Source organism: Jaminaea rosea (genome assembly GCF_003144245.1).
Source record: "Jaminaea rosea strain MCA 5214 unplaced genomic scaffold BDZ90scaffold_9, whole genome shotgun sequence".
NCBI classification, from domain to species: domain Eukaryota; kingdom Fungi; phylum Basidiomycota; class Exobasidiomycetes; order Microstromatales; genus Jaminaea; species Jaminaea rosea.
Genome location: NW_020289983.1, coordinates 51,851 through 64,152, shown reverse-complemented (window position 1 = coordinate 64,152; position 12,302 = coordinate 51,851). Strand labels below are relative to the sequence as shown.

The following is a 12,302-nucleotide window of genomic DNA, read 5'->3' as shown; positions in this document are numbered from 1 at the left end:
GAGGACACAGCGCAATCGGACGGCTTGCTCTTTCTCTCTTTCTTCCCTTCTCCGCCACCACTTCGGCCCTGACAACTACATCAACGCCGCCGCCGCCGCCACGCTGTTGCCGCCCTTGCCTTCTCCATCGTCGTCCCCTGACAAAACGCCCTCCTCCTCTTGCGTCACTGGCCTCCTAGGCATCGACGGCCTGTTCCGTGCTCTACGCTGCTCATCGCCGAGATCGTCGCGAAGTGATAAATCAAACGCTCGACGTCGTTATTGAATCGCGAGGCAGGACACAAAGGACGAGACAAAGAAGACATACCTACGATCCTCTCTGTCACGACCTCATTACGATCTTCACGACCTCTTCACAGCCGCGGGATTGCTAGGCCCCCGATTCGAGACAGCGGAGCATCGAGCGGCCGCGTGAGACAAATCGACGCAAGCCCGCAAAACTCTCACTGCACCAAGTACTGCAGCTTACAACCGCTTGTAGCATCATGAAGGAGGTCAGGGTAGTGATCATGGGTGGTGAGTATGGGCGAACACAAGCTTGAGGATGCTATTCAGGACAGCTCACCCTCCCGTTTTGCGTCGCAGGCGGAGGAGTTGGCAAGTCGGCCCTCACGGTCCAATTTGTTCGCAATGTCTTTGTCTCGACGTACGATCCGACCATCGAGGACACCTATCGCAAGGTCATCTCCATCGACGGGCAACAATGTCTTGTCGAGATCTTGGATACGGCAGGGTGAGTGCGCCGTGCGGAGGACCCACGACTCCAATCTCGCGCTGACATGCTCCTGTCACTCACGCTCCCGCAGTACCGAACAATTCATGGCGCTCAAGGAGCTCTACATGAAGTCAGGCCAAGGCTTTCTCCTCGTCTTTTCCCTTACTCAACTGTCTAGCGTCAATGAGCTCGGCCCCTTGCGAGAACAAATCGTCAGGATAAAGGGTTCCAAGGTGAGTACGAGCGAGCGCTGCGCTGTACGCACGCTGTACTCATCGCAATCGCTGCCATCACGCCTTCAGGTCCCCATCGTCCTCGTAGGCAACAAGTCAGATCTACGCCCGGAACGCCAAGTGCCCCGTGAAGTGGGCACAAACCTCTCACGGGCGTGGGGTAACGTGCCGTACTATGAAGCATCAGCGAGAAAGAAGATCAACGTCGATGAGATATTCGCAGACATAGTACGGCAATGTCGGGCCTGGGAGCTCGTCAATGGGTCGGCGAGCCAGTCGGTCAAGAGCGGAAGGAAGGACAAGAAGTGCGTGGTCATGTGAGGGTGAGCAGATCCGCTCCCACGCTGTCAGCCGCGAACCCTCCCACCATCCCGTCACGATCAGCATGCTCCTTTACCCCCAATCTCTCGCCGCATTTCTTCGTAACGTCTCATCGTTTCATCTTCTTGTACCTTTCTCTCTCTTCCCGACATGAGATACCCGCCTAAGTTCGTTCTGAGAGATCGTCAACAGGGCCTGCTGACTGATCATGGTTCCCATGTCTGCACGTCTGTACCATCATCCTCCGGCCCTCTAGAGGCTCATCCTCATTCGAGCTAGCTGCATTCGCCGGCGCCGAGGAAGTTGTCGCATTTGCTCCTCCCCCTCCACTCCCGCCTCGCCTCCTCGTTGCGATGAAAGTCGGGCCTTGCCCACGATCAGGTGGCGCAGCGGGCCGGCCATGGAGAAACGCAGGGCAGGGAGGGACGCAGGCGTCACGACGCAGACACAGGCAGTCCAGGGTCCTGGTCTGACTGAGCGGAGAAAAGAGGGAAAGTAAAGGGCGCGTGCGTGCCGCTCAGCAGCTCGCACGTCCGGACAATCGTGGATTCGTTGAGTTGGTTGGTTGAGAAGCCCGGCTGTACATTTCCTTTCTTCGTTCCTTTCCCCGCTTTCAAATCCATGCTTCATTGTCTGGCTCAGGCGACTCTTCTTCACCCTACCTCGCGCAACGGCTCGCGCTAGCCATGTCGTTGTCATCATCGACAACGCAGTCGCAGCCGTTGGCGCCATCGCCATCGTCATCGCCGTCGCAGCATGGCCTTGTCCGCGATGGCGCTGCTCAGCGAAATACTGTCACCACCTACTTGATCACTGCCCTCGTCATCCTGTTCACTGTCCTCTTCTTCTTCCGGTCCATCCTCCCTCGTATCATTCGAGCGGCCTCTCGTCACTTTAGCGTCCGTCGCATTGGACCCAGAGGGATTCGCGATCTGCAATGGTCTTCGCCCACGTCATCTACCGTTGTGCGAGTCAAGCGCATATACGCTACTTTCGGCAAAAGCAAGGAGAGGGCTCAACGGAGCTGGCTCACCATCAACGTGCAAGGCGTGGACGTGCGCGTACCCCATAATCCGGATGCAGAAGCCGCTGAGGAGCAGAAGAAAGCCAAGGCTCGAGCTCAGCGCGACAAGGAAGAAGAGGAGGAGCGGCAGGAGAGGGAGCAAGAGGAGCAGCGTCTCGAAGCTCTCGTGCAGGGAAGTAGCGCGGGTCTCTCGAGGGGTACGACGCCTCGCTCCGTCAGCGCAACCACTCCAGCAGACATCGAGCAAGATGGCAAGGCCAGCAATGCTGCCCAGGCTGCGACCCGCTTCCTCCTCGACTCGGCCTACCCCAGGACTCGCGACGCAATCGTCCAAGCTGCTCGAGGCGTCCTCTTCGTGCTAGCATCGGCTCTGCCGGCGCTTGTCTCCATCATTGAGATCCAAGTGCACGCCGTCGAGGTCCATCTTGAGGAGGCCGATGCCGTATTGAGCATACAGCGTGCTGGCATCGAATTCTCCATGGAGCTCGTCTCTATGCGTGTTACAGACAACGAGGGGATCAAGGAGACGGAGTGCGTCCCGACTAGCGAGGGCCTCTATCGACGCTGCAGAGAAATGGTGTCTGCCGTTTCAAATCGTATCAGCTCCTCTGCTCGCGATACGGCCTCCCTCATGACAGCAGGCTTGCCCGCCGGGCGTGCGAGCGCTCGTCTACGCTTGAGCGATTTGCGTCTTCGCGAGGCTAAGAATTCGTCATCAGAAAACGTTCTTGACCTGCCTAGCGAGTCGCAGCTTCATGTTGGCCTCTTGCTGGGACCCAGTCTACGGCTGAGGGGCAAGGAGGCCGTCGAGGTCCACCTCAAGACGTCGGACATCAAGGTTGGGGTTGATGCCCTCTACCGAGTCGTCCGCGTAATCGAGGAGCGCAAGGCCATGCGAATGGGTCCCATGCCAACTGCAGATGGTCTCGAAGACGGCGACCGCTCTGGCCTCTCCAAGCACTTTGTCAGCCAGCGCAAGCAACCCGCAGCAAAGGCTCTCATGGCTCTTCGCGCAGCATCCCTCACGATCCCGAGAATCCGGATCGCAGCATCACCAAATCCAATCGATTGTGACTATGCCCGCAGTATCGATGAGGAGCAAAGGCAGCGTCTACCTCGCCACATCGAAGTGGAGGCTATCGTCGAGGGCATTGGCCTGTCGGTATCTACCAGCAGCCCTCGCGACGCTGCTCATCGTCGATGGCTCGGGTCATGCGGCATCCTCAATCACAAGTCGTTACGTGGCGAGACCCAATTGACTCGGAAGGCCAAGCTGACAGAATATCGCCGTGCTTTCAAGCTCGACTTTGCGATCAAGAGCGTACAAGCGTCTTGCCGGCTCAATGACGACCAGCATCGCTCTGAGCTGCTTCATCTCGGCCAACTCAAAGTGCAATCGCGCTCGACGTGGACGCCCTTTGGCGTTCTCCCCTCAGCGATGTGTGACGGCGAAGGCCCGCCACGCTACTTCGCAGGCGATCCCAACGAGGAAAGCGTTGTGGCTGAAGTCTCTCTGGCCCAAGTGAGAGGCGATGTCAAGCTAAATGCCCTCACTGGTCTGGTTGCCTTTGCAGAGATGCGCCAAGAAGAGCGGCGAGAGATCAGGAAGAAGCTCAGCCTCGACAAGCCGCCAAAGAAGAACAAGGTACAGCTCCTCGACCACGTACCCAAGCTCTCCTGCAGCTTCGAAGTCAAGGATGTGTGCTACCGCGTCGATGCCGGCCACGATGTAGCCATTCGTCCGACCAAGATGCAGCCCCGCCATTCCAGCCTCATCTTCAAGCTGCCAAGCCTCGCCTACGTCGCTCACGGCAACTATAAAGAATCTTTTGTCAAGCGGTCAGAACTCGAGCGTCGAGCGGCTTGGAAGGCTCTGGCAAATGACGAGCTTGAATGGTCTATCATGTCCGACTACAAGAGCCAGGGCCCTGGCATGACCTCGCCCAAGCTTCCTTCGGCTGGCTTCGCGTCATTCGTCGGACGAGTGAAAGACCAGTTCAGCCCAGGACGTGCGCGCAATGCGGACGATTCAGCGTCATCAGCATCGTCTCCGCCGATGACTCGTCCCTCAAGCCCGGCATCTCGACGAGAAGAACCGCAATCGGGCATGTCGATCGAGGAGGCGGTGAGGCAGATGAAGGAGCTGCAGAAGCGCGAAGACGAGCAGCAAAAGAATGAGCGGGATGACGATGGGATCCAGGAGGTCGAGGTGCCCGCAACGACTGCTTCTGGCCAGAAGACAACGCGCCTCATCAGAGTACCACCTCATCTCACCCGAAAAGCTTCGACGGCATCAAAGGACGACAGCACAGCTACGTACGCCTTTGAGTCGCACTTCAGCTGCCCGTCTGTAGAGAGCTTCTTTGTCTTGGCTCGCAGCGAAGGAGGGGATGAGGGCGAAGGTGGAGGCGCCGGTGAGAGCGAGCGCGACGACGAGGGCAAGGAGCCATCTGCATCCGGGCTCACGCGCCTTCAACTTCTGACGGTGACCAATAGTGAGCTCGGCCTTAGCGGCACGCTTCCTGGCAAGGAGGACCTGGCTAGCAACCGCGTCTCGCTGCAGCTTCGCAAGCATCAGACGCAGATCAAGGCCATCGTCGAAGAGATTGACGTCGAGGTTTGGCATCCCAAAGCCTTTGCGTTTGCCCAGACGGTCATCGATGGGCTTCAGGCTGCTCGCCGGCCGTTTAAGGACGAGAGCGACGAGTCGTCAGAGGAGAAGAGCGAAGAGGCAGAGGAGGAGAAGGAGGCAGAAGAGAGCAAGGCGGTCATCGACCGCATTCCAACTGGCGCCGACATCTGGATCTCCATCGGCGGCATCCTCGCCCACATCGGCGGCAGCGACGTCAAGTGCGACCCTCACCTGACTCGAGGCGTCGGCTTCGAGGCAAGACGCATCGTCGCCGAGCTTGCATGCCAGTCTCGAGACGCTGCATTCTCTAACACTCGACCAGATTGGGGACACCGCAGCGCGCTACTACTGCCAGAGGACGTCAAGACCTCTGCCTCTTCCTTGGCAAGTCGTCATGGCAAATCGGCTGTGGGTAAGCTCAGCCTGTATGAGATTGGTGTCTTCCCCCTGCTCGACGTTGAACAAGCTGTCCAGCTCGTCGGACCGGACGGTCATGCTCTGGCCCACGAACCAACATCTAAGCAGACCGACGATGCCGATGCGCCGTCCGTCTTCGCGGACGCTATCTGGGACTTCCAAGAGCGACAGCCTGCATTCCGTGCCTCAGCTCGTCGACGCTACCATCAAGAGGATCGTTCACAGAACTTCATCTTCTGGATGCCCTATTCTGGCACCAAGATCACCGTGCGGCCCCCTGGCGCACATGCTGAGAAAGTTGGCAAGCGCCTTGACGAGGTCACCATCATCGGAGAAGGGACCCGTCTCTTGGCATTCAAGATCCAGCTCCTTCACACGTACTGCGTCTTGATCGCTGTTGCAGCTCTACGCGATCTCTCACCGCGGCATCGCTCACCTGTTGTCAATCCGCCCGAGTCGAAGCCCGTTAACCAGCCTTCGAAAAAGCAGGTGCATCGCCATGAGCCGACGGTCTTCGTCGACTTTGGCATCAGTGACGTCCACCTTTACGTGGATTTGCCCGAGCAGGTCCGGTTGTTCGTGCACCTGCGACGACTGGACGTACGCAAGACGCAATTGAATGGGCTCTCTGTCTCCTTCGAGTCGCTCATGGGCGCAGTCGAGAGCCCGAGGATGCTGGCCACGGAGCTGTGGGAAGAGGCAGCCCGACTGAGAGATTGGACCGTCACTGTTCAGCCTGGTGGTGGACCGGAGGGAAAGCTCAAGGTCACTGTCAACGGAGACGGCGCCACGATGCGCATCCCCTTTGGGTACGTTGTTCACAACATCATCGATTCGGCTTCGGTGGCGTTCAAGGCGACGAAGCAGCTCGTGCATCAATTTGTCAAAGGTGCAGAGGACTCTGCCATCACGCCTGTGGGCGAGGATCCCAAGCACCTGCCCTTCATTGACCTCAATATCCGTATAATGACCATCGAGGCTCAAGACGATCCCATCGAGACGCGTCTCAATATTATCTGGAGAGCTGGTGGCGACGAAAATCGAGCCAGGCTGGATAGAGAAGAGGCGTTTGAGGCCAAGGTCAACAGCCTCACTGGGGTCGGAAGCGGTGCAAATGGCGCTTCGCAGAGCACCATCTCTCTTGACAGCTCTCGATCCTCCTCGATTTGGGAGAACAGCGAGTCTGAGGACGAGGGTGACGGCGAGCCTCGCTCTGAAGCGTCCTCTAATCGCGGCGGCGCCTCCTCTCGCCAAGAGTCTTCACGCGTCTCATCGCAGTTGATCAGTGAGGCGAGGGAGCGTTTGGACGTCTACAACTCCACCAGCTGGATCCGCCGACACGCCAATGCAAAGGCAGAGCAGGGTCGTAGAGAGGACGCTGTGCTCAAGAAGATCTTTGGGCGCTATCCTTCCCTTCGCCAAGCCGTTGAGTTGCCGATCAAGATGGCCCAGCCAACTCGCGCTGCGCCCCTTTTCCGCTCCAGCATGATGCAGATCGCCATCAGCGTAGGACCGACCTCCTTCTCCGAAGACAAGCTGCGCGACTGGCTTCACGAGCAGGGCAACGGGACGCCGAAAGATCTTCCTTACTCACTCCTCGTTCCCTTCCACATGCGATGGCGCATGTCAGAATGGAGGTTCGAGCTGCGCGACTATCCGATCCCGCTACTCCATATCCCGCCCACTCGGTCGGATCAACCCTCGACGATGCCTGCCTTTGAGCTTAGCGGGGACATGTGCATCGCTGAGCACCTGTCAGAAGGCTCTCAGTCGATCCGTCACGTCCCCGCAGTGGTTGTACCTGCTGCAACGGGCCGAGCTGATGCGAAGGAATACGGCATCAACGTGCCCAAGGTCGCCATGCCTGTCAAATTCTACGGCTCTCCAGTCATCGACGTCAACTCGTCGTACCCAACGCGCTTCGCTTGGGGTCAGTCACTGCAGCCCGCGATTCAGGACATGGTCCGAGTCTTCGACGGCATTTCAAGTCCCCCGCACGATCCATCGCCGAAGCCAGGCTTCTGGGACAAGCTGCCACTTGTCCTGCAAAGCAAGCTCCTACTGCGCTGGAGCCAAGATGGCGAGATCCACTTCTACCTCAAGGGCAGCCGCGACCCATACTCGATCGTGGGCAATGGAGCAGGCTGGGTCATGTGCTGGCGGAAAAACGTGCAGGTGCGACTGGGATTCGATAATGAAGACAAGGAGTTCATGCAATTCCTGTCGAATGAGTTTATTCTCGCCATACCTGACCTGCGCGACTACCAAGACAGCGCGGCTACGGGCTTGACGTCTGGCGAGGGTAGCGAGGAGGAGCCTGAAAAGAAGGAGCCGAAGCGCAAGCCAAAGGCCAGCGTCTCATCCAGCTCAACCGACGATGACGCCAACAAGGCACGATCCACACTCGATTTCGGACATCAGCGTTACAAGAAGGAGCCTCACTTCTCCAAGATCTGCCTGCGCCTCACTCACGGGGTACGTTGGGGAGCTTCACTGCGACATGAGCACACCTGTCGAAACGGCAATTGCCCCCGCGATCCTCCTTGCCGCGGCGATCTCTTCCACCGAGAATGTCGCTTCTTCGATCGCCGTCCGCACTGGAGTGTCATTCAGCGCTCCAAAGAATACATGGACACCCTGCCTGAGGAGGAGCGCACCGACTCCTTCTACGGATGGAGATCTGACTTCACGCACCTCGGCATCTCCATCTACTCGCCGGAGCATGGCTTTGAGGCGTACGGCGAGAAATGGGGTCAGCAGCGCGGCGTCAACAACCTCTATTTCTCGCCGTTGGCTTGGCAGCACTTCTGGGCGTGGCTACGCCTGTTCGATAGTGCGATGGGGTTACCAATCCGCCACGGACGTCTGTTCCCTGGCACGGGCCCTCAATCCCCCAAGTTCGGCCGTCAACTGGGCACCATCAAGTACCGCTTCGACATTGCCCCTCTCTTCATCACCCACCTGTACCCTCAGTTCTCGCGCGCGGACTGGGCGCGCGGGGCAAAGACGATGCTTGGCATCAAAGCTCGCCTGGCTGTCTTCCACGTTGACATGCATCAGCGTCAACAAGAGATGGTCAAGGAGAGACCCGAGACGAACGAGAAGAAGACGGGCTACCACAAGCCCTTCTATGAGGCCGAGGCAGACTTTGGCGAGATTGACCTTCGTGCCCTTCTCGGTCGCTTCACCGATGTGTCGAAGAAGCTGGTCCCGCACGACGAGATCGACGCCGAAGATGAATTCGCCGAGTTGTTCGAGGATGACGCGCAAGATCGCAAGCCAGTAGGCGTTGAGAGTGAGTGGCTCGACATGCACGATTTCATCGAGGTCGACGCACTACCACCCGGCGAGGACAATCCCAAGATTCGCCTCATTCCGACCTTGACTTGCCCGCGCTTCAACTTCTATCGACGGTACGACTCGCGGCGAGAGTCGAAAGCGAAAGCCGAAGCGAAGGGCTCCTCGACTCTCGACGAGAAAGACGCCGACAATCTTGAGCGCACCAAATTCGGTAACGAGTGCCCTCAAACGCACACCTGTCTTATTGGTAAGGCGCCCTGGCCGTCGCAAGTACAGAAGCATTTGGCAACGGGGCGTATTGAACAGCTTCAGAGGGAGCTTGAGGAAAGCAAGGCCAAATCGACGCGAGATGACTTGTTCACCCGTATCAAGCTCATCGGAGACTACATGGAGATGCTGAACAAGCTCGAGAAGCAGGAAGAAGCCATCAAGGGTGGACCACCCGGGGCGAATGCAGATGGACAGCAAGGCGAAGGGCCAAGTGCAGACTCTTGCGGCGATGGCTCCATGGACATACCTGAGCTCTACCATGACTGGGAGACGTTTGACGATCGTTTCTTCATTCACAACCCTACGCTCTTTTTCACGAACGAGACGCGCTTCATTCTCTTGCGCTACTACGTCAGCTCCAAGAGGCGCAAGGGATTCATCCACAACATGACTGCGAGAGCGATCTGGAATATCCGCCAACTCTCCGAGGCTCTAGAGAAGCAACCTGACCATCGACCGGGGCCACAGCGGCAAAACACGACGGCCAGCAAAGCCGGCTCTGAGCTTTTGACGGGACTCTTGAACGATACGATGCAGTACGTCGTCTCGGACATCGATGAGCGCAAGGGAAAGGACGCCAAGCAGAACGCTCTACTCGACACGCGAGTAGATCCTCAAGAGGGCATCTCCGACGCTTTCAAGGTACGCCGTGCTAATGTCTGTGTCTTGCTGAAGCCGCAGATTGTCATGAAGAGCCGCGTCGACAACCGCTCGTCCATCATCGTGACGGCCATTCGCACCAGGCTGCAGAACTACGCCATCTTGGATCCGACCGTCACCGACGAAGACTCGGTCAATCGCAGGGTCTTATCTCGCAACTACTTCTCCCTCGATGGGCTACAAGCGTTCTATCCAAGCGACGAGCAGTCTCTCGCTCAATCGCGCACTCAGCTCGTCTACGTGCCTCTCGAGACGCTCGTTGACCTCAAGCTCCAGACCAAGGACTTTGACCGCATCGTCAGCCGTACGGATGCCAGCTTGCGCTACGACAAGTTCAACCGCTTGAGACTCAACGACTCGACGAGGCCTCTCGCCGCCGACCTAGACTCTGCCGACCCGGCCGTTGATCACCTGCGCCATCACATGGACTTGCTGCGAGTGCGCTGCCCACGCTTCGCCGTATCTGCCAACTCGACGCACTTTGGGGCCATGTACAACATTGTCACCGATCTCGTCCTCTATCGAGCACCGTCATGGAGAGAGCACGCCAAGCAGCTCGAAGCTATGCAACTCAGCTACGACTTCAAAGACACCGGCCTGCTGGCTGACGTCGTCGCAAGCCTGCAGATGCGCATTCGTCAAGCTCTCGAGCTCGATGCGCAATACCAATTGCGGTTTGACGAGCTCAACGAGAGAGGCAGGCACGATCTCTTCGACCTCAAGGGGCACTTGTCGGAGCTCGTCGAGGAGCTGCTCCTCATCACCGAGGCCATCACCGCGTCAGAGGATGCCAAGGCTGACGACGAAAAGGACAAGAAGTCTGCATTGAGGATGGAGGCGCATGCGAACGACCTGTCGTGGAACATGATGGGCGAAGAAGATGGCGAGCTACTGGCGAAGCTGTCAATCAAGGGGCCGAGCTTCACTTGGCTCAACAAAGCAGATAACTCGGCAGCCAACTCGCTCTCCATCGTCGACCTTCACGCCGTCAACGTCCACCCGGACGCCTACTTTCCTGAGATCATCACCAAATGGGACAAGGCGCCCGAGCATCGCATGGCCAAGCAGAAGCGCTTCGTCAATGCAATCTGGTCAGAGCTCGCGCCCGTCGGCGGCATTTCGATCGTCGACCAATTTGAGCTTGATCTGCATCCCGTCAAGGTACAGCTTGAGCTCAAAGTTGGGCGCATTATCATGGACTACGTGTTTGGTAGCAAGCGGCGACGTGAGCGCGAAGAACAGAAGCGCAAAGACGAGCTCGAAGAGGGGAGCAAGCAGCGGACAGTGTCCAAGAGCAAGCGCTCGCCCCTGGCCATGCTTCGTGGTAGCGAAGGGAAGAGCAGCGATACCAGCAGCAATAATAGCAGCGGGCATGCTTCGCCGCGCAAGTCGTACGATGTATCGAGCCGTGGCGCTGATGGCCAGGCTACCGATGACGAAGAGCGACCGTCACGTCGCACATCCACGTCATCGGACGGGACGAAGCGATCCGCTTCCTCTGACACCCGCCTCGAGTCAAAGGCGTCTTCGTCGTCGCTCAAGGACAAAGACAAGGACAAGGAGGGCAAAGAGAGCAAGGAGGAAGGTGACTCTGACGAGGATAAAGACCACAGCCAGCATGCCATTGCCAAGCGCAACGCCGACGAGATGAGGCAACGCTCGTCGTCAAACCTGACCTTCATCTATTTCAAGCTCCAGGAGACCGTCTTCTGCCTATCGTACAAGAGCGACAAGGACAAGTCGATCACGGACATCTATGATCTCGTCTTCAGGGCGCCGGATATCGAGTACCGCAACCGCACATGGGCGTACGAGGAGCTCGTGCAGCACATGAAGAAGGACATCTTCCGCGCTGCATGGGGCCAAAGAACGACGATCCTCAAGACAATCTTGTCGCACAGACCAAAGCGACCGGAGGCTCTGCGCAACATTCGTGAGAAGCAGGCGTGGCTGCGCAAGACTTCGTCGAGGGACGTTTCGCCCTCTGTACAGTTCAATGTCGAGCCGCCGACGCCGCAGCGTAGCCGGGAGGGGACGCCGAACGATACCTCCCTGGACAAGAATGCTGCAGCTCCGAGCCATGCGTACGTTGAGAGAGGACCCAACGGCGGCGGTGATGGGGGCAGTTCTGGGGACGGTTCGATTGAGGAAATCGAACCTCAGAATGAGGACAACTCACACCACTCCCAGAACAGGCTCAGCCGCTTCTTGCACAATCATCGACTGACTGGCGGTGGCAACAATCGATCTCAGTCTGGGAGCGACGCCTCAGGCAGCGGAACTCTTTCGCGTGCCTCATCAGCTCACCACGATGGATCTTCGGGCGAAGGAACGACCGCGGTTGCGGAGGAGCGCGAGGAGAATCAAAGGACGGTGCGCAGAAAGAGGGACGAGGACAACCAAGCTACGGTGCGCAGACGACCTGATGATAGTACGGTGCGCAAAAAGGGCAGCTTGGGCTTTTTGAGTATGCAGCGGGAGCGCAGTCACTCGTCTGGCTCGCATCGATCTGTGAGCAGGATGCGAGGCGGCGAAGATGAGCAGCAAGAGCCGGGGAAGGATGCGGACGAGGAGCAAAAGGCAAGGGCGTTGCTGGGCTCCTCGAGACAGTACTGAGAATGAGTGTTTATGACTTTGATGTGTCGCTAATGCAAATGAGATGATGACAAACGATTAGATTTCCGTCACGGCGTAAGGCCCGGCGAGTGGAGGACGCGCGCGAGAGCAACA

At 58.1% G+C, this 12,302-nt stretch overlaps 2 protein-coding genes across 2 annotated transcripts; both read left to right on the top strand.

The window, feature by feature from the left end:
- Positions 1 to 485: 485 nt before the first annotated feature.
- Positions 486 to 1,269, top strand: BDZ90DRAFT_221464 (putative RSR1-GTP-binding protein; the record flags this gene model as incomplete). The annotated part of the gene is made up of 4 exons (XM_025504477.1): positions 486 to 516; positions 586 to 733; positions 807 to 948; positions 1,018 to 1,269. 4 exons carry the CDS (start codon positions 486 to 488, stop codon positions 1,267 to 1,269), a joined length of 573 nt encoding a protein of 190 aa, XP_025361304.1.
- Positions 1,270 to 1,626: 357 nt separating this feature from the next.
- Positions 1,627 to 12,256, top strand: BDZ90DRAFT_232818 (hypothetical protein). The gene has a single exon (XM_025506399.1). The coding sequence runs from the start codon at positions 1,956 to 1,958 to the stop codon at positions 12,186 to 12,188; it is 10,233 nt and encodes a 3,410-aa protein (XP_025361303.1). The 5' UTR covers positions 1,627 to 1,955; the 3' UTR covers positions 12,189 to 12,256.
- The last annotated feature ends 46 nt before the right edge of the window (positions 12,257 to 12,302 follow it).

Coding starts and splice junctions, on each gene's coding strand:
- BDZ90DRAFT_232818 (XM_025506399.1), top strand. CDS start 1,956: ATGTCGTTGTCATCATCGACAACGCAGTCGCAGCCGTTGGCGCCATCG.